The following is a 22,451-nucleotide window of genomic DNA, read 5'->3' as shown; positions in this document are numbered from 1 at the left end:
TAATTCCGGTAGTAGTAGTCTTCCTCCGTCTCAGTTTAACAGGCGCACACATAGTTTAAGACAAAGTTTGACTATTAATTTGGTTAATAAAATATAAATTATATGTCTAAAAATTTATTATTTTATACCATTCAATTTGCATTGGAAAAAGGTTTATAATGATATAATTTTTTCAACATATATTTTATATTTTATTGACCAAAATAATTGTTAAAGTAATTTTTTGAGTTGCGAGGTAGTACTATGTGAACGTTGCTTGGTGTCTTCTCGTCTCTCCGTGCGGCGGGCACTTCGGAAATCAGAGTTAGTCCTTGGAAGTGGATGCCATAAATAGCAGTGAAATAGCACTTAGAGCAAGTACAATAGAGTCCAGTCAGCTGACTATAAGACATTAAATAATATATTTTAGATGAGTTGGAGGAAAGAGAAGAGGAGAGAGAAGGGAGGCGCTACTTACTGCACAGTCAATTTCTAGACGCGCTTCCTAGGCACTTTGCAGAGCGAAAGGCGGGCCATATGTTAGTAAAGTGCTTCATTCTTATAGCCAACTATTATACATGTTAGCTATAAGATGACTACAAATGATATGACATCTTGTTATAGCCAGCAGTTGGCTATACTATTGGAATTGCTCTTAAACGCTCGCGCCGTGGCGGGAGTTGATGCGCCACGGCCGATCAGCTTTTCATCGCGGGAGTGTATATTTACTGGCGCGCGACGGCCCTTTTTTTCTTTCCACTAGATTCATCAGTTGCGATCTCCACCATGGCCTTCGCGGGTGTATCCGTCATCGCCAACGGCAAGCTCCTGGCGGGTACAACAACCCCGCCGGCTGTCAACGCCGCCGCCGCCGCCGCCAGCGGGTACCACTTGCTTGTCGTAGAAGGCTACTCGCGGACCTACTCGCGAGTGGGGGAATCCATCACCTCTCGCTCTTTCACCATCGGAGGCCATCGCTGGTGCATCTACTACTACCCCGAAGGCTGCTACGAGGATGACGCTGGCTTCGTCTCACTTCTCCTTTCTAAACAAGGCGTGGCGAAGGTGCAGTTCCAGTTCAGTTTCATCGACGAGACCGAGAAGCAGGACCCGGCACGTATCCGCGCCAGCAGAATTTTTCATCGCGGATATGTCGAGATATCCAAAAGGTTCATGAAAAGGGATGACCTGCAGAAGTCCAAGCATTTCAAGGACGACGGCTTCACCATCCGTTGCGACGTCGTGGTCGCCGACGAGTACGTGACTCCTCCGTTGATCGACGTGCCGCCGTCGGCCATGAAGCAAAACTTCACCGACCTTCTGATGGCCGGGGAGGGCACGGACGTGGTGTTCCAGGTCGGCGGCGAGACGATCTCCGCCCACCGCTGTGTACTTGCGGCCCGCTCCGCCGTCTTCAAGGCGTTGCTCTTCGGTCCCATGAAGGAAGGCACATCAACGGCCGCTGTGGTGCAGATAGAAAACATGGATGCGACTGTGTTCAAGGCGTTGCTTGGGTTCATCTACGGCGACTCGCTGGCAACTCCGGCGGAGGCAAAGGGGGAGGAGGTGGTCAGCGACGACCAGAGCGTTCTCCTGCTGCAGCATCTCCTTGTCGCGGCGGACAGGTATGATATCCGAAGGCTGAGGGTGATGTGCGAGAAGAGGCTGTCCGAGCACATCTCCGTGAGCACGTCGACGACCATCTTGGCGCTCGCCGAGCAGCACCAGTGTCACGGGCTGAAGGAGGCGTGCTACAAGTTCCTCCGCTGTCCGGCGAACCTGAAGGCAGTGGTGGCCACAGAAGGGTTTGATCATCTCTGCAAGAGCTGCACTCCTGTTATGAAGGATTTGGTATTTGCCATGCTCCAGGCGCCTAAGTAGTCCAAATTATTGGCATTTATATTTTGTTAGTACTGCTACTCCCGTTGCCAAAGTAAATGTACTTCCATCCTTCACCATGAGATGGAAAATTGGGGTCGATCCATATGAATTGATGGAATGCAATTATATGATCGACAGAATGCACTTGTATATTGCACAAATGGGTTCCTCCACCATATCATTATAGGACGCGTCTAGCTAGCAATCGAGGGCCGATTAGTTATGCCTAGCCCTCACCCTGGATACGGAAAGTACCCAGCCCACCGTTCCGAAAAAGGAAAGGCCCTGAATTGTCCACACGTGCAATTATTTCATGTAGGAAAATTTCAAAAAGTCATAACTTCTAGACAGTTTGCCACAAGTGTGATCCGTTTTCACTTTTGACCCTCTCACGACGAGATCTTCAAAACTAGATCTTATTTGTATATGTTTCGGCAATTTTTTTTTTGAAAAGCAACTTAAGTATTGTGGCAAAACAACTTTGTGCACATAGTTGCTTACACTATTTTTAAAAACATTTTGTAGTCAACTGGTTTGATATTACTCACTTATCAACAAGAGTCAGCAACATCATAGTACTGAGAATTGCAACTTTCACTACTAGTTTCGAGAGGTAAGCAACTATGTAGGACTTAGAATCAACTTAAGCATGCTGAAGAAACAACTTAGGCATGATGAACAAGAAACTAAAAATGAAAATCAAGTATCTGATCTTTAAAAACATTAAAAACAACTAAATAGGATTTAGAACCAACTTAAGCATGCTAAAGGAACAACTTTATCATAATGAACAGACAACTAGTTGTATAAACTAGGCTACCCACAACAACTTTTTGTAACAAACATTTCATTTATTCAGCTCATGTGGGAAACTTGTACACATCTTAGGCATATTCAGTACACAACTTAAGCTGGTTGAACAAAGCAACTCAATTAAATCCATGTACAAATACAACTCTACATGATCTTTGGTACAACTTAGACTAGAGTGGAAAGCAACTTAGGCTATAATGAAAACGACTAGATGAAAAAAAATATCTTAGGCTACATAACAAATACATGATTTCCTTGCTACATCTTAGGCTACGAAACAAATGCAACTTAAGCTAACTAAAAGACAACTTAGGGTATAGTGAAAACAACCAAAGAATACAATTAGGGTATAGTGAAAACAACTTGGGCTAATCTTGGCTGCAACTTAGGTTACAGCAAAAAACACTAAAAGCCACAATTGAAACAACTGAAGAAGCATGAATGAACAAACTAGATGAACAATGTCATCCTCACAGTGCGGTGCTCCCAGGAATGACCTAGATAATAATAGCTTCCTGGCCAATGACCAATAAACATAACGAATAAACACAATGCTTATTCATCTCAAATTTTACTGCCAGAAAAATCAGAATAACAACACATTTGAGCTTAGTAGGCATGTTGACCAAGGCAACTTAATTAATCCAGTAGCCAACTTCAAAAGTGAAGAAGCATAATTAAAAAGCAACATGAAGAAACACGCAGCAGCTGCCTTATCTAACACTAGTAGATAGCAGAAGAAGAGACCACATTTGTTTTTCTTTTTGTACATGGTACAGACATAGGTAAAAAATATCTTGGTAGCTCGCTGTTGACACCAAATTAAACACTGGTAATACTCTTGTTGCCGCATAAACCTAAAACATTGTACCCAAAAGAAAAGAAATGCAAATGATTTGCTGCTTGGTTTGCAAAGACATGCTACAACTCCTACTTTCATATATATTTCATGGCACACAATAAGAAAATTCCTGAAACAACTTAGTGAGATGGCAAGAGGCAACTTAATTCAATCAGTATACTACTTAGGGGGCGGGGTATTTGATTATAAGTAAAAAACTTGTATGGTGCATACAACAAGAGCACAACCATCAGACAACTAGTTTAGTACTCCCTCCGTTCACTAATATAAGACGTTTGCTTGTTAAAACGTCTTATAGTGAATAGAGGTTGTAGTTAGGGGATGTCAGTTCCTTGTTTTGTAGAACATGAGTATAGCACTGCACCAACTTAGTTGTATGAAAAAACAATACAAGGTGAACCCTGGGACAAGTAAATTGCATACTTAGGGAATATCAGGTCCTTGTTTAGTAGAACATGAGTCTATCACTATGGCAACTTAGTTGTATGAAAAACATAAGGTTAATCCTAGGACAGCTAGATTGCATACTTAGGGAATCCCAGGTCCTTTGCTAACTGGAACATGAGTATACCAAAATGCAGCAACTTAGTTATATGAGAATAACTAAAAAAAGTCAAATTCTGGGACAACTAAAAGTCAAATTCGTCAACAATAATCAGCATGGATCGATCCAACATGGATCAGCAGATCAGAACTTCAAAGGTGCAATATGGTTAGCTAGCTTACAATTGAAGTCTGTGGTGATCCAGTAATCATGATGCAGCTACCGCATCGTCATCTTACAACTCATTTTCGGTGCTAGCCATAGCAGTGAGTGTGCTAGAACCGGGAATACGCTGTTGTCCTGGCTATTGAAGTTGTTTATGTTGCTGATGGACACCGCCGCCGCCGAGCTAGTGCCTGTCGGTGGCCGGCTGCTGCCTCTTCCTTCTCCTGAAACTCACCGCCCTCTGTAATACACTGACAGACCATGTAGTTAACATTCAGTAAATCAGGAATTTAGGACTAGTTTCAAACACCTAGTCTGCTGATTGATTACCTTCCATCTCCTAGCAGTTGCGGACAAGGTGGCCACGAGCAGCTTTGACTTAGGAGTCCTGCGACTGCTCACCAGAGCAGCTCCCTCGTCCTCATCGCTATAGCCTTCCTCCACTCAGAGGTGCCTAATTAAGAAGATAATGGAACAAGCATCAGTTCATCTACAAACCCAGCACTAGCACTACTATGTCCATCACTGATTTTCCGGAAGCCTGGGCACATCGAACACCTCCTTGACAAAATCGAACTGCCTGGAACACGGGCCGAGCGCAAGCACCACAACGTCGGTGTCCACCACTCCGCATCCCTTCACCTCAACTCCTAGGACTCGCCCTTCGCGAACTACCATGCGCTCCAGCTCCCGGATGACAACCTAGGCGTCGGACGCGCCGAGGAAGACCTTGGTGAAGATTCCGGGATGATGGACCTGCGTGGTGGTGTCTGTGGTTCCGAGCACGCGCGGCGGCGCTGTAGAAGCAGAGGGGACAACCGAGAAAGGGAGGAGCTGGTGGGGCTATGGGGGCTGGGAGGGAGGGGCTGGGAGGGGAGGTAGATTGAGAAGGCGGTGGCGAGGTCGCCGTGGATGGGGCAGGAGGCATGCGCGAGCGTCAAGAGATCGGGGACGGTAGGGTCGGACCGGTCGAGGGCGAGGAAGCCGCCGGCCTTGCCGGAGACGGCACAGGCGGGGACGGATTTCTCGAACAGGGTCGGGACGGTAGGGGAGGCGGCCGCAAGGGTGGAGAGGAACTAGGCCGTGCACATGCCGACGACTCCACCGCCGTAGCCGCGGCCGCCGCGCTGGATATGGAGCTCGTCGGAGACGGGATTTCGCGGTCCGGGCCTGCGGGAGGAACGCGAAGATAGAAAAGGGGAACGGGAATAGGACGAGCGTGTGGTGCGGCCTGCCACGTGATCCAGGGCGAAGTTGTCGGAACAACAACACAAAGCGAGGCGTGATTAATACCATCGGACGGCCACGGAGCGAGGGCTCGATGGAGCAAACCAGCCACCGAGCACTTTTTAGCAATTGGGTCATTATATACTGACGCTGGCCGAGCAGCACGGCTGCCACGGGTTGAAGGCGGCGTGCTACGAGTTCCTCCTCTGTCCGGCGAACATGGAGGCGATTGTTGCCACAGAAGGCTTCGATCTTCTCTGCAGCAGCTGCCCCCCTGTCTTGAAAGACTTGATCCTTGGCATGCTGCAGACGCCTAAGAAGAGCTAGACCCTATAGTACAACTCTTTTGTAATCTTTCATGAACCGTGCACTACAGGAATGGCTCGCTGCGCCGACGGCCAAATGTCGGGGCCGTCGGCGTACGTCCGGCCCATGGCAGCGGCGTATGAATACCCTCGGCGTATGAATACCCTCGGCGTAGATAGGGCTACGCCGACGGCCACCCTCGGCGTACGTAAGGCCGTCGGCGTAGTACAAGCATGTGCTCCGGTCCCGCTCCGGCCGTGACGGCTCGGTCACGGCGTCAGCGAGGCGCCGAGGGCCACCCTCGGCATAGGGCATCACCCACCTATGCCGACGGCCACCCTCGGCATACATATTTTTTTTTCTTTTTTTCTTCTCTCTCATTTACTTTATATTATGTTTGTTTTATTTATTGACTAGTATGAATTATGTAAAAATAGTTACTTTTTTAAAGGAAAAAATGGTAGATGGTATATGTAGATCCCACGAGTGACGCTCTTCGTAGACGGGTCGACGGGAGCCAGTAGGCCCAACATCTGCTATCGATGTACATATATCCTAAAACAAAGGAAAAAAGTCCATTGCTAACCCTAACCCTAACCCTAGGGGTAGATTTGCATGGTCCCCGCCGTAGGGTTTATTTTTTATTTTTTCCTCTCTTATATTACTTTATATTATGTTTGTATTATTTATTTACTAGTATGAATTATGTAAAAAATGGTTCTATTTTTTAAGAATTGGTAGATGGCATATGTAGGTCCCACGAGTGACGCTCTTCGCAGACGGGTCAACCGGAGCCACTAGGCCCAACATTTGCTATCGATGTACATATGGGTAGATGTGCAGGGTCCCCACCCTACGGTTTCCCTAACCCTAACTCTAACCCTAGCTCTAACCCTAACTCTAACCCTAACCCTAACCCTAGGGTTTCCACATATGGGTAGATGTGACGCAATTATATTGTCAGTCGATCGACAGTTTTCATGTTGCATCTGATGATATATGCTTTTAGATGGTACTAGTATTTCACATTCCTCGCACAAAGTATGTTGCACGAATGTATTGTGTTTTTTTAAATGAACACAGAAGAAAACTTAAACGTGTGCACGCAAACAAAGTAATACAGGAGAATCCCCACATTTCTTTGTTGTTTGATTTTAGTTCAAAAACGACTGCGAGTTCACCAGAGCTAGACAACCACAAGCTCCAAAACCATGTATTTTTTGTTGTGTATGGGAAAACAGACATCACTTGGTTGGGGTGGCAAGCACATCAAAGATTTCCTCTCGATTGCATGAACACAAGAACACATTGGTTTTTACAATAAATATACATGGATCTCTAGATTGTAGGCGTCATGGATCGCTTGCACGGGCGCCTATTCTGGAGGAAATGGTTGAGTCCACGGATAGATGAAGCGACAGCAAGGATGGCACATGCGGGCACGATTATCATTTGCGTAGGCATGACAGTGGTTACTGAGATCGAGATCGATGAGATGAGGCCTGCGTTCGATTTTGTCCCTTGTGCGTTGCAAGTTGGGAGACAAGAGAGATTCTTATGACCTCGTGTTTCACCTAACTTAGCTGGAGTACCTCTTCCAACGCCAATGTAAGCCTCTGCGTAAGCAGCACACGATGATACTACTCACTTTTCGGTTGTCGAATGTCTAATTAAGCTAGCTAGTGCAACTGTATTTAGAAAACTTGTAGCTCCAGCTACAACGGCATTGCATCGTGTTCAATTATACTCCTAACCTCTTTCCATCGTGTGCAATTATATGCAGATCATGCAAATGCATGATGATTGTATAATTAAACTTCTCTCGTAATGCATGCTGCACACGAATGGATTGTCGTCATCTTTCAATAATTAATTCTTAACGACGTACCGTCCGTCTGGTAGCCACAACCGGCCACTCAAATGCTATGCATGGATGCATCAGATTTATAAGTTTTTCAGCAACCGTCGAGATCGAATAACGGATTTCCTTGGTAGCTAGAGACAGCATGCATATATAGAGAGGTAGCAGAAGTTATCTGCGGGTTTGAATGATTATATAAGCCAAAAAAAACAATGTGGATGTGTCGGCCATTATACCTGGGTGCATCCTCTGCTAACAAATCGAATTAATAATTTTTGCTGCTTTGATGGAATTTGGATAATTATTTTAGTTAATCAAGCATGGATGGATATTGATATACCTGGAGCTATCTTTGATGAGCTCTGGATATACGTATATGGAATGAGATAAACACCAAACGGAGCATTGCTTCTGGACAACATATTTGCACGTGCGTATTTTTTATATTTGAGGACGGTGTTGACACTGTGATTATATTGAGGAAAGTACATAATCCATGCAACAAAATCCATACTCAAACTTTCTCCATTATTCAATATTGCCCTCATATCCTTCTTTTAGATGAATTACCCTCATATCCTGAATGGATGAGAGTTCACCAAAGCTAGCCAATGACGTGCTATAGAACCGTACATTCAATAGAAATATAAGTAACGTCGAGACACCCCTGTACTATCGAGTTTTTTTTAAAAAAAAATGTAATGCATAAGAGTGCATAATTAACAACAAATAATCCTCACTTCCAATGTTCAAATCCAATTACAAAAATTTAAACTTAAGTATCCAGATTGAATAATGCCTATATTTCGAAAAAAAGTATCCAGATTGAATTGCACACCAATTAGAATGTTGTACACATTAGTTTTTATTTGTTGAGATATTTAAGGGTTGCAAACAAAGCAATATTTATAGTCATCTTAGATGTCGTAACTAACCCACTTAATACATAGTTTTTTATACATAGTATCACTTTTTGTGATTAATAACATATTGCACTATATGAAATTAACTCCACAGATACAAATGAATTTGGTACAAAATTGTGATCTAAGCGCTGATTGATTTATTTCAAATTTAAACGCTGATGTGTCCTAATGGAATTTTGTTCAAAGTTTGATTTAAAAACAAGAGTGTCCCATGTATCCTAATAGACCGATGACATCCTAAAAAAGTAAGCAATACTATTATATTATATTTTAGTAGATTATTTTTTGGCTAGGGAGTGTGATTAAAATGCAAGTTTTATCAATCTAATTTTATGAGAGGAAGAAGAGTGCAGTGGAGAAATGTAAAGTAGTAGTTAGATTGACTTCTTTTGATGTGATGATTTCTTTACAATAGTTTTTTGATTTTGCTGTGAGAATACTATATACATCGGAACCTGGAAATGAAAAAATGGTACATGTTGTTCTAAGTTGTCCACGTTGAGCCTATATACTGATTATTAATTCAAAATTTATGAAATAATTTGACAGACAATACTTTTTTCCGCTCACTGTCGAGAAAGGGAGAAATTCCTAAAATTTTGAACCCACAGAATACTGGCTAGCTCTCCAGTCCTCAGCTCGTGCTGTTGTGGCCTGGGAGTGGTACAGCTGGCTGATGGGAACTGGCCCCGCTCCGATGCTTGTCCCAGCCTCAGCTCGACGCGCATGCTCGGAATGGTGTTTGGGCATCACGACGAGGGAACGACGCCTCCAAATGGTGTTTGAGCGTCATGGTGGACAATAGGCACGGACGGAGGAACCCAAAAGGACATCGCTGGGAGCTATTGCGGGCTCACCGTAACAAAGCTGATTTTAACGGGAAGCACAAAGTTTATCATTACTAGTTACATGCAAAATGTTGGTCACCATAAATAATGAGTTCAATTGGTCATTACAGTGCTTGTGCATAAATCATTAACATCAGCAATTGAAAGATGTTCTATTATCCAACAATTGACTCATGACTTCTTATATGGTAGTATTGACATAAGGGGTAGCATTGGTTGCACAGAGTAGCCCTAACAGCCAGGATCTGCAGATGGATGCATTTGACACAATGGCGTCGTAGTGCTCCCACCTCAAGCCTTTGTACCCTGCATATGCATGTCCAACCCAAGTAAGTAAGCATGCAGCAGGTAAGGAACAGATCACAGTATACAAGACAAATATCTTCTGGTATTTAGAATAAAATTTTGTACTCTCTTTTTATTTTCAAATATAAGACATTTAGGACACTCCAATTAATTCAAATGCCATGTATTCCAAAATGGAGGTAGTAATGAGTAATGACTAGCTAGGGCGCACGATTTCATATCTCAGATGTTACATCAGTCCTAAGGTTCTCCTAGCGAACGCAAATACGCATTAAAAATTCAAAAAGAAAAACGGTAGGTGAGATAGGTTATAACGTGGAATAAATTCTAAAACAAATTAGAACAACCAAAATATTTGTTTTATAAGGTAAAAAGAGGACAAATGTTTTGAGTGTGTAAATAAATTATGAGTTAAATGAGCCAAGAAAAAGGTTTAGGCAGTTGTGGTTAGAGGTTACCTGTTAGTCGCTGCCGTAGATCCCTTAGAGGTTGAAGGCGCGGAGGGCAAGAGGAGGTATGTCCGGATCATTTCCTCGTGCCTGTGTAAGATCGATCCGTTGGCTCCCGCAATCCCCAAGCTTATAATGGGCCATGAGCAGCCAGACGAAGGTGATGAGCTCCCCTCCTTTGGCCAGCTGTGCAGCGTGCTCCTCCGGGCGTGACTTGCCGGCAGCATAGATAAGAAGCCTCAGCCACATGTTTTTCAGCTCCTCAAGTGTTTCTTCATATCTCTCAGTCAAAGGTAACTCAACTAATTTTCGGATTTCTATGCTGGCTGCGTGCAGAGTGTCATCCTTGCTCTCGCTCAACACAGCCAAAAAATTCTCACGAACTTTCTCTATTGCAGATTCAGGACTGCCAGCGGCTACCAGTAGCAAGGAAGCAGAAGCTGGGTGTGCAACAACAAGGTAGAACATGTAGTTAGAGAGCTTCCGGCAGACATTGGCCAGAGCAGCGGAATCCCCGCCAATGTCACCAGAAGTGGAAGCTGACACCTCACTTAAATGAATCTCTGTCATTAGATGCAACAGGGATATGGTAGTAACAAAATCCGTCCTCAATGTTACTGTTTCCTTCAAGAATGGACCGAGATGTGGCCACTGCCTTTGGCCCCCATGTGTAAAATGTCGAATCTCGTCCACTAGAAACTCAGTGATCTTGTCATCCACCACCTCGCTCGTGGTGTCCAACAGCTTGCTTAACCAGAATAGGTTCTTCGCTTCCCCAATGCCCAATGCTCCAGCCATCTTCCTGATCATGCTCATCACTCGCTGGGAGAGGTTTACCTGCTCGTTGAAGCCTATATACCTTAAAAGGCTGTACTGCCCCATTATTCCTGACCACAACAGCCTAGTCTCGGGCAATCCAAACACTTTGCTGGAGAGAAGAAACCTGGATATGGAAGCGAGCCTTTGGTACCCTTCAGCCTCCAGCCATGCCCATGTCCAAGGTGATGCCAACATCGTAATCATTGCACAAACTTCTAGAAGTAAACTTCCGGTAAATAATATGTAAGTGATAACAATGTCAGCTCTGCCATATCTATCTTCTTGTTTTTTGCTAGTAATACAGAAGAGCACAAGAGCAACAATAGCAGACACCTGAGAGATGCAGCGGAGTATGATTCCACTCCTTTTACGCAGCAATGGCGCCTTTGTGTAGAGATCATCATACATTATTATACCAAGTTCTACATCTAACAACTTGACCAACTGGCTGTGATCAAGTGTGTTAGTAGTATACTCATCAAAGAAAAAAAGCGCGTTCATACGAGCAGGCCTCTCAAATTGACTGTCTATGTCGTCAGTCATACGCCTTGCAAACAGCATTCGGATTCCTGAAGCCCATAGCAATGCAAAGCAGATAAAACCATAATATCCATCATATAGACCCATCTGTGGAGTCTTCTCATTAAAAAAGGAACTGCCAGCTGATCTACTATTGTAAAGGTTCCCATACCTGAGAGCCATTGTTCGTTCTCCATACTTGATAATCCCTGCAACAAATACAAATATGCCGGGAACAAGAAGTTGCACATCGCGCCGAATAGTTGATTTCCAGAATACATACAAGGCCAGGGTCACCTCAACTACCAGATTCAATAGATGCCTCAGCCACAAGTTGTTGTCCTCTATTGCAAAACTAGTGATTGTATCCTGTCCTCCTAGATGAATGAGGAGGAAGGGCGCCCAAAAGAAAGCTAGGGGGTGGGTTCTCCTTAATGTGCCATTTTCCATGATGGCATCCTCTTGTCGTGATAGGAACCCAAGGGCATAAACTGCTACCACATCTGCTCCCAAATAGGCTATCCAAATGGTGCCCCTAAGTAGCCCGTTTTTGCTACATCGGCGAAGACTGCCAGTAAAGAAAAGGAACACTTGTATGATAAAGCTGAGAAGCACTAGCAACTGAATTTCCCACTCATTAATTAGTTGCCAGATACTCTCCATTGCTAATTGGGGCTATGTTGATCGCCAACACCTAGCAGGGATGACGACAATATAATAAGCATATATATTTGAAAATGAGCTTTTTGCGTAAAACAAAAATTTCTGTCACATGATCAACAACATATTTTAATTTACGAGAAGTTTACTCGTTTGTGACTTGAGGGTGTATTATTAACCAAAGTTGAACAAATTACATTATACAAAAATTGATTTTAAAAACTTATATACCACAAGAGCATTTACATTTTTTTTCCAAATGCAACCAAGTGATCCTAGTGTTAGCAGGAAGTGCAACTTTGTATCCTAATTCAAGTTTGGCAACATGCTAGACATGTCTGGGGCATTGGATCTACAAATGCCACTGCCTCAAGAAAAAAACATAAGGCCAATACACATTCATTTCTATTTTTTCACTGTCCTCGCATTTAAGATAAATATTGATTGATTTATCCCTCGATTTTCTCCTTTGCCCTCCTATTCTTCCTATTGTTCTTACTAGCCTGTCAGCTAACTCGAGGTCTCGAGCAATATATAACAAGCTACAAGAACGCATGACAAGTTTCAAAAAACAGTTGGCAAATGGAAGTGTACATATGACAAAGATTTATTACCTTAATACTCGTTGATGGAAAAGGGTGGATACACTACTACTGCTGCCCATCATGATTAAACATTTCAGCTGGCCTTCTTTGCACGAGTCCTGTGAAAACTAATTGTTTGCAAGGACTGAATTAATGAAAAGGGTTTAACAGTGTGAGCAGAGATAAAGCAATCGAAAATATTTGTGCATACCTCAGGCAGAATCAGACAAAGCGTTTCCTGTTGATGTGTCTCTGATGTACATGCTATTTATTATAAAACCAGACCGATAGTGGGAGAAACCACCGTGGTATTTTATTAAGACAGATTTGAGGCTTGATCTTGGGCTGCCTAGCACACGACCTCGTGTGCTAACCAAAGACCCAAAGTCTTTCTCAAGGAACTAGATCCACAGAGGGAGGAACCCAGACATCAAGTCTTTCTCAAAAAACTAGACCTGCAGAGGGAGGAACCCCTGTGGATTTTTAATTAAGGCAGATGTGGATGTATAGCTCAGCCTCACATGAGCTAGCCACTAAGAGCATCTCCACTCGTCCCCCCGAACAGGCCCCCGGCGAGCGTTTTTTCCATCCGGACGGCGTAATTCGGCCCAGTCGCGCCCCCGGTTCCTCGTTTTCGTCCGGATTTGGGCCTAAATTCATCCGGCGATCCCACGCCATCCCCGGCCCCCGGGAGCGCTCGGGGACTCCGGACGAAACGAAAGCGCGCGTGGCCCCAACTTGTCGGCGACAATGGCCTCCGATCTACGGCAATACCCTCGTCTTCCCGATCTACGGCAATACCCTCGTCGAACGAAAGCTTTGAAATCTCAAGTGGTGCAACATAGATAGATTATATATATTTCGAATATAATTCGAATAAACATAAAAAATTACATATAAAAACTTTAAAACAAACTTAAACTACTTCTTCTTCCTACGTGGCCCCGCCTCATCGTCGTCGCGGCGACGCTTCCGGCTCGTCACCTCCTCGTCGGAGGAAGTTGAGTTCTCCTCCTCGTCAGTGTCCTCAGCCTCTTCGTCGTCCTCCTCCTTTTCCTCGGCCTCTTCCTCCTCCTTTTCCTCGGCCTCTTCCTCGGCCTGCTCCTTGGCCTCTTCCTCCTCCTCCTCGTCCTCCTCCTCGTCATCCCATTCGTCCTCGCTGGCCGGCGGAGGGGAATCGTCGCTGCTGGACGATGCAGCTTTATCCCACCAATGGCGCCATCCAGGCGGCTTCCCCTCACTGTCGGTGTCCGATGGCCAAGAGAGATCGCTCATGGTTGAACGGAGGATGGTGACGAGAGAACAGATGAATGGCGTCGGCCGTCGGAAACCGTATATGTAGGTCTCTCGACGAAGAGAGCGGCGGTTGCTCTTCCGCGGAGTTCGTGCTCCATTACGGCGGTTCTCGCATCGAGGTCACTTCGACCGTTCCCGACGAGTCATTTCGGCTCTCCAGACCACTTCGCGACGGTTCAATGCGTCGAGGGAACTCCGACGATTGCCCTTCCCGTGGACTCGCGCCGTCGCTATGCACGCGGTGGGTGCGCGTCCATGGGCTCGCGGCTGGAAAAATGGGCCTCCCCAGGCAAAAAACTACATCCATCTGGCGCTAAATAACGCCGGATTTCGGCCTGGGGAGCCCCAACGGCTGGGGATGCTCTAAGACCCGGAGCCTTTCTCCATCCGCTATTTATTATAGTTCTTGCTCCACCCTTCCTAGCTCTCATTTGTGAAGATACAGTACGATTATGCATTTCTTGCCGGAAGGGAAAAGAGCAAGGATTAAAGAGACTCTGTTGTCACATGCTCCATTCATTTGATTCAACTACAATAAAGATAAAGGTCCTGAGTAGCATGATCTCCATTTATCCATTTCTTGCAGGCAGGGCAAAGAGCCACCACATGCTTTTCTTACTTTGTGAAGCTCAAGGCTCGCGTCTCTTTCTAGTAAGAGCAATTCCAATAGTATAGCCAACTGCTGGCTATAACAAGATGTCATATCATTTGTAGTTATCATATAGCTAACATGTATAATAGTTGTTTATAAGAATTAAGCACTTTTACTAACATATGGCCCACATTTCACTCTCACAAAGTGCCTAGGAGCACGTGCTGACTATTGCATAGTAGACCACCTCCCTTCTCTCTCCTCTTCTCTCTCCTCCAACTCATCTAAAATATATTATTTAATGTCTTATAGTCAGCTAACTGGACTCTATTGTACTTGCTCTAAAGCAGCCATGTGTCAACCATTTCACTCTACTCTGTAAAATCTCCTTACATTAAATTAACCAGTTGATCACTTGACCAGCATTTAACACACAGCTCACCTAGAGCATGCACGTTTTCCAGTAGCATAGTCTATCCTACATATATACTTTGTCTGACACCACATTAATCCTTATCATCTAAAAATTTGAAACTACTGACTATAGATTTCAATGGTTGAGATTTAATATTAACACATAAACACAATATCTCACGTAGCGGGTACAAAATATGTTCAGGTTCATTGTGCGCCAAGGGACACGATAAAGTCGTGCAAACAAAGCTAAGAGCATCTCCACTCGTTTGGCCTCCCCACGCCGAAATCTGGGGTTAATTTCGTCCGGATTGGACGAAAAAATGGCGTGGGGAGGGCCAGTTTCCCAGCCGCGATCCCAGTCGTAGACGGCGATCGATTTAATTTTGAAAAACGAAAACTTGACGAAATACGGCAAAAAACGATTGAATTTAGACTAACTTCAATGATATTTACTATATAGAGGACGAAGTTCATACATAGAGGCCGAATTTGAATATATTTCGAATTCGGCCAGGGGGGGAATACAACTGTAAATATTAAAACATGGCGCTCTACATGCCGAAATGGCGGTAGAACACCGTGTAGTCCATGTCACCGTCGCCGCCATCATCGTCGGAGCCGTTGTCGTCGAACTGCGGCAGCGCCGACGCCGCCTGGATGCTGCCTTGGCCGGGGTCTCCCCACCGGCCACTGTTGCGAGGCGGGGACGGCGAGGCTTCGCGGCGAGTTATGTAGGCGGGGCTGGACTCGGCGATTAAATGCCGCGTGGATGCTACGCGTCCGCGGCGAGCTGACCGGCGGCAGCCTTTGCTGCGCGCGGAAGACGATGCGTCTGCCGCTGACTGGCCGGGTCCATCTCTGCGGCGAAGCCGAAGCGAAAGCGCGGGAGAGAATTCTCGGCGTTTCGCGCGCTTTCGCTTCGTCCGGAGTCCCCGAGCGCGCCTCGGGGGACCGGGGATGGCGTGGGCTCGCCGGATGGATTTAGGCCCAAATCCGGAGGAAAACGAGGAATCGGGGGCGCGACTAGGCCGAATTTCGCCATCCCGATGAGAAAAACGTCGCTCGGGAGCCTCTTCGGGGAGACGAGTGGGGATGCTCTAACATGTGCACGGTTAGTAATCCGGATTCAGTGAAGTCTTGAGCTGGAAAGAAAAAGAATTGTGTACAACCGCATCCAAATAATGAGTGTGGGTGATGGACATATCCAAAAGAAAAGTATATACGACGCATTAGATAAAAATCGTACCAGACTACAAAGTGTTAAGTTATTTATTTATATATAAACAATGAAGTATACACTTAATTTTGGTATAAATATATATAAAAAATAATTGAGTGGTAATTACATTTTTAATTATATTATAAATAATAAAACAATTTAGGACTACGTATCAGGTAAAACTCATACTAGACTACGAAGTGTTAAGTTATTTATTTATACTAAACAATAAAGAATGGGGTAACAATATGCATCTATTAATACATCAAGAACTCATATATCATCCAATAAAATAAAAGATCCGCCACAGAGGAATTACAAATATGACCATAATCATTATAGGAAGCTCATATGGAATCTAAACAATGTAGCACAAGAGAGATAGATCAAGCTACTGCCACAAACCCATAGTTCAGAGGTGGACTACTCTCTCTTCATCATGGTGGCGGTGTTGATGATGCTGGAGAGGGTGGAGATGCAACCGGGGATGGCTCCTGCAGCGTTTCCCCCTCTAATCTTCGTAGGTTCAGCCTCAGTTTCGTGGTTTTCGTGTTTCCCGCCGCCTCCTCCGAGAACGCCTCGGGGGGTCTATATATAGTGGTTTTATGTTAAGCCCGTAAATTTGAGGTCAAAACGGACAGCTGCAGACGCTCGAGGAGGGAACAAGACATGGTGGCATGGCCTAGGGTTTGCCCTGCTCCAACTGTGCTTGTTCGGGCCTCGTGGGCCCACTCCGGTACTTCTTCTTCTTCTTCTTCTTCTCATATTCCGTCTCTGAGAAAAATATTGACTCCAGAAAAATGCTCGCTCCGGTTGAGTTCCGTAAGGTACCTAAAAATTAAAAATACACAAAACAAGGGTTTCATCTTCTGCGGAGTTCAGTAAAAAATCCCCATAAATCAATGGAAGGAGTTTTTTCAAACTTACAAATACACAAAACAGGGGTTTCCTAAAACTTAAAAATACGCAAACCAATGAAAGGAGATCAATGAAAAATCCCCATAAATCAACGCAAAACATGAATTTAACATCTTATAATATGCAAATATGTCGGAATATATGACAATAAATAACAAAATTCATTGCATTTTACATGCATCAACATCACCAATCTTAACTTATGCTCGTCTTTGATCATATAGGTGATAAAACAAAACGTGGACTTTGGAGTTTGTTGTTACTTGATACAGATGAAAGTCATAAACATAGTTTCAGAGAGTAGTATCATTTATTCTCAAAATAGGAATACCAAGCATAACATAATATTTCAATGACATGTACTTCATGAATGTAAGACAGTAAGAAAAGCTTGCATAGCAATAAATGCATAAAGTAATATGGACAACTAAGCAAGACTATATATAAAGAATGTCCATAAGCTTATGTAAGGAATTGTTTCTAACTTGAGTCAGAATAGATTCTTTTGACTCAAAAGGAATTGATAGGCAGCATGTGCTAAATCTTTGAATTAAAAGATAAAAATATACTAGAAAGAAAATAAACTATGATATTTTGGGATATGCAGCTCATGTCAATGGTGGCAAGTGCGTGATCCCATTGCCCCTATCATAAACATCTTTATTTGACACTTTTTGCTTCTTTCTTTTCATTGACACTTTTTTTTATCTCTCCAGGGACGCCCCCTTATTTGATTGAACTTATTCATACTAATGCTACCTTCTTCATACTTTTCATACCTATTTGTTTGCTTTTATTTTTTATTTTTTCTTTTTATTCGTTCCTAACTTTCCACCCTTAGTTGGAGGGGTTTTCCCTCATCTTTTGTGTGCAACTCTTTTTGTTCTAACCTGCAATGGTGTTGATTCTTCACATTCATGGATGACCCCCACTACTTATTTCCCCATGAGCTTTGAGCATACACAAAACAGATAATTTGGAAACAAAGATAGCATATCCTGAATAGTAGGTAGGTATGGTGGACTCAATTATAATATTGGCAATAAGTTTGGCTCAAGGAGCTTGGAAAACAAGCACCGCTTGTTATAGTGAAAGGCTAGCAAGGGGAGAAAATTTACAACTACGGAAAAAAGTAATGCAAAGGTGTACATAGTACTTGCTCATTTACTAATATGCAAAATAATACTTAAAGTGAACCTTCATGATGTAAATGAAATATAGCACAATGCATGATACCTATACTACCATTTATCTCAATTATAAACAATACAACCAAATGTAACAACATGCATAGCTTTTTCCGTAGCCCTTTTAATTCATTTACCATTTTTTTACTATCATCCAAACTTAAATTTCTTTTTATTACAGTAGATGATTCATATTAATTAATCATACCTACATGTGGTGGTCTCTTTATTCAAAATAAAATGCAAAATAAAAAAACATGAAAACTAAACATAGACGCTCCAAGTTTATGTAAAAGTAGAATGATGCCCGAAAAACAAAGTTAAAAGGTGTGTAAACCGAGAGTTTGATATGTCCAGTGGGGTGCCATGGGACATACCCAATCTTATGGTGTTTACCATTACTTCAATGACACCTTGTTTGATAGTCCTTCCTTACAGGCGAAAAAACTTCACCACAAAACATTTTCTCATCTCTTTTCTGAGTGGATAACATTAGTGGACACAAAAGATAATATGCATGCTACCATAAAATCTCCAAATAAAATTTGGTACATAATTTTGAGAGAGTGTATTACGTTTGTATCATTGACACAAATATCAAAGAACTCATAAAGAATCAAATTGAAGCTCAGAAGAGTGCTTAAAACAACAAAAGACAGAATATGCCCACAAGAAGAGCAGCAGTGTAACGAATTTATTTCGACCCTTTAAACATGTCAGAAATTTTTGCTGATTTTTGCGCTTACATAGGACATAAAGTTGCAACTTCAGTATTTTGTTTCGTGATTTTAGGAGCTACCAGAAAAACTAGAAAAATCACACACTAAACATCAGTGTGAAGAATTTAGCAACTCATATGTATTACAACATCAAAACATCCAAGATGGGTATAACTTGGGAGAACTTGGCACTTTATTACTAACTACAGATAACAAACCAAAACAAACTATCTTTCTACAGCAAGAACACACAAAAAAAAAACTCAAAAGAAAAACTCTTTTTGTAGCCATATAGCTAGGATCCATACCTTATTTCTTAATGATGAGTAAGTGTCATAAGGACACTTGTACGGAAAATGTTCCATACATTTCTTGTGTGGAAACTAAAACTTGACATTCCCTTCTTTGAAATCAATGATAGCGCCTGTCGTTCTCAAGAATGGTCTACGAAGGATTATAAAACTAGAGGTTTTTCTCCCCATGTCCATAAGAATCAAATCAACCAGATTTTTTTTCATATGTAATTCAATCATAATATTATTAATTCTACCTAATGCATGCTTGGTAGAATCATCAACAAGTAAGAGACCAATATCACACTTTTTTCCATTTTTCTTATCAAGATCAAGTAAATCATATAATTCTTTAGATAGAACACAAACACTTGATCCTAAATCTAATATAGAATGATAATTTTATTTTTCAATAATAACCTGTATCCATGGGATCCAAGCATACCCAAGCCTTCATGGTATCATAGCTTCATTATCATATATTTCTATCTTTTTCTTTGATAACATGATTAACGATATATGAAGCAAATCATGTTTGATGACCATTAAAAGATGGATCATTAGCAAACTTTTGCAAGAGAGTAATATGTTCATTGAAACTAAACTTATCAAGATCTAGTAGAGGTTCAGTAATTTTATCGCTAAGCATTTTAATTTTCTCTACTTGTTTCTCTTCTACTACTCTTTGTTTTACTACCCAGATTTCTTTATTTTTTTTGATGTTTTTTATACTCAGGATCCTTGAGAACGGAAAGATTTGGATTTTATTGTAGGCATGTCTTTAAAATAAGTAGCAAGTTTTAAGCACATTACCAAGATGCTGAACTTTCTTTTCAGCTCTAATTTTTCCATCTCAGGTATTACATATTTAAATAATAATTTTAGATGATCTTTGTTTCTTTTTATCACGTAGTCTTTTAGCACAATCCTCAATCCTTTTCTTAATAGTATATGCAAGAATAGTATTCCTATCCGTCACTTCTTCCTTTTTTCTATATTGGTTCCAAAGTGGTTTTTAATGACTATTAAGTTTTTCTGGTAGTGACAATACAAAACTACCCCTGAAGCAAAATCTAAAGCATTCTTATACCAACGCGCCAAACCATAATACAAATAAATATGCAACTTTTGTTTTTCACATGGGTTTCGGTCCTTACTATGTATTTTGTTCAGTCCAAATCAAGCATCTTTTAATGACTCCCCATATAGTTGCTTAAAATTTGAATTACCAGCAATGGCATTTTCTATTTCTACCTTAGTAGGAAGAATTCTTCTCTTTTCACTCCCTGTTGCAAATAAAGTAATTATACACTAGTTCCTATGGATTCTTATGTATAGCAAAAGTAAAGACAAAACTGAAAGGAAACAACTAAAACAAAAAGGAAAAAACAAAACAACGAAAAATGCTTTGCAACTCTAAAGGACAAGAAGAACTCACAGTGGTGCAACTTCCCAAGCTTGAGAAATTGCAAGGCGCTAGAAAATGTCTGACTGTGCTGTGGGATTGCAGTTGCGGTGTCGTTTGTTTGCTCCCCGACAAGTGTGTCAATTCGTTGGGACTCCAAGTGCAAAGTGATGCAGCAAGAGAAATTTTCCCCACAAGGGTGAGTTAGTGTTTATATCGAACTTCCGGGTAACAAAGGCAAAGCTTCTTCCAACTTCATCTACCAATCTGCAAAGCAAAGCCTTTGTCTTGTGCCTCTAACTACACCATGTAGTTGTCAAGCACAAGGCTTCGATATTATTAAAGTAAAATAACAATAAATAAAATAGTAGAAAGAAGATTAAAACTAGAAAGTAAACTAAAACAAGTAAATAAAGATGTTTTTAGGTTTTTGGTTGTAATAGCAAGAAGTAAATATATTTTTGTATTCTCGAAATTAATTAATGCTAAAAATGTAAAGGCAAGCAAAATCAAGTAAATGTTGTTTCTAATGATAAAAAGTTTAACGGGATTCATGGGTTCACTCGTCTACTATCTCATAATGGTGTGGTGACGGTAAGAACACGATAGATAACTTAATATTAATGAGATTTTATTATGTGTTTTAATTAGTAGTATTCATACGGGCATCACATCTTAACATAAATGTCGGTACACGGCAGCCTGGCTAGTCCCGGGAGCAAAGAACAATCCTATGCAATTTTTTCTTCGAACCGTAAAATAATATGATTGGTTAGTTTGCACCATTTGTTTTTTCTTCGAACCGTAAAACAATATGCTTGGTTAGTTTGCACCTTCCGGCAGATTCTAATACACCAAATATCCGGCGATCGATCATATGCTTCGACCGTTTGCTGGCTTGACTGGTTTAGTTCTGGGATTGGACAACCCGCACGAATGGCTGACTCGCTGGCCGGAATCTCTCTGCATCGATCATAGAAGTAGCAATGGATAAACAAACGAGACCGACCTCATTTGCTAGAGACTGGTCGGCTGCACAGCTCAATTATCTCTCGGGCCACTCTCTAGCTACCTTGTCATTCAAATCAAACCAATTATTATTGTCTCATCATTATATATCTCATCTGACAATGCCGTTGCGCGACTCAGCAATTCACAATGGCTGCGCCAGATCGATTTGCACGAGGGGATCCGGAGGAAAGCATCTTCACACCAGCCGGGAAGTGAACAGTTGCCACCCTCCTCTCGTCGTGGATGCTGCCTTGAACTCACCGATGCGTGCGCACGTACACAGTCGCGCTGTCATGTTCTGTCCTTATCGCTAATGATAGGATTATCATGAATCGTCAGTGGCATACGAGACTGCATGGCCAAACGGGGACAAGTCACAACGCATCGCCTCTCGTCGCACATAAATCACTAAGACAAGTTATAGTGATGAGTAACATAAATTAGTAACATGCACATGTTATTAATCAATGTTATTACCTTCATAGTGAGGAGTAACATATATATGTGTGAAATCATGTAAAGTCATATTTATTATGTAATAGACTTATTTTGTCTTAGAAAATGTGATGTTATGGTAACATAGCTAGTTACTCCTCACTTATTATCATGCCATGTCATCAAAACATCTTGGAATATGTAATGTTA

At 42.3% G+C, this 22,451-nt stretch overlaps 2 protein-coding genes and 1 long non-coding RNA gene across 3 annotated transcripts; 1 reads left to right on the top strand and 2 right to left on the bottom strand.

Annotated features, from left to right (window-relative positions):
- Nucleotides 1-765: 765 nt before the first annotated feature.
- On the top strand, nucleotides 766-1,860 carry LOC124665334 (BTB/POZ and MATH domain-containing protein 2-like). The gene has a single exon (XM_047202751.1). It carries the CDS (start codon nucleotides 766-768, stop codon nucleotides 1,858-1,860), a length of 1,095 nt encoding a protein of 364 aa, XP_047058707.1.
- A 2,338-nt stretch (nucleotides 1,861-4,198) lies between these two features.
- LOC124684630 lies at nucleotides 4,199-5,050 on the bottom strand. The gene is made up of 2 exons (XR_006997078.1): nucleotides 4,575-5,050; nucleotides 4,199-4,495 (listed from the first exon to the last, which is right to left on the bottom strand). It is a non-coding gene; the product is annotated as an uncharacterized LOC124684630 (long non-coding RNA).
- A 5,150-nt stretch (nucleotides 5,051-10,200) lies between these two features.
- LOC124665323 lies at nucleotides 10,201-12,873 on the bottom strand. The gene is made up of 2 exons (XM_047202742.1): nucleotides 12,780-12,873; nucleotides 10,201-12,199 (listed from the first exon to the last, which is right to left on the bottom strand). Exon 2 carries the CDS (start codon nucleotides 12,166-12,168, stop codon nucleotides 10,201-10,203), a length of 1,968 nt encoding a protein of 655 aa, XP_047058698.1. The 5' UTR covers nucleotides 12,169-12,199; nucleotides 12,780-12,873.
- Nucleotides 12,874-22,451: the final 9,578 nt, after the last annotated feature.

The sequence above is a fragment of the Lolium rigidum genome, chromosome 1, assembly GCF_022539505.1.
Source record: "Lolium rigidum isolate FL_2022 chromosome 1, APGP_CSIRO_Lrig_0.1, whole genome shotgun sequence".
Classification (NCBI taxonomy): Eukaryota; Viridiplantae; Streptophyta; class Magnoliopsida; order Poales; family Poaceae; genus Lolium; species Lolium rigidum.
Note: the sequence above shows the minus strand (reverse complement) of the source record. Positions and strands in the feature narration are given on the sequence as shown.

Excerpts from the sequence above, each read along its gene's own strand:
- LOC124665334 (XM_047202751.1), top strand. The coding sequence starts at position 766 with ATGGCCTTCGCGGGTGTATCCGTCATCGCCAACGGCAAGCTCCTGGCG.
- LOC124665323 (XM_047202742.1), bottom strand. The coding sequence starts at position 12,168 with ATGGAGAGTATCTGGCAACTAATTAATGAGTGGGAAATTCAGTTGCTA.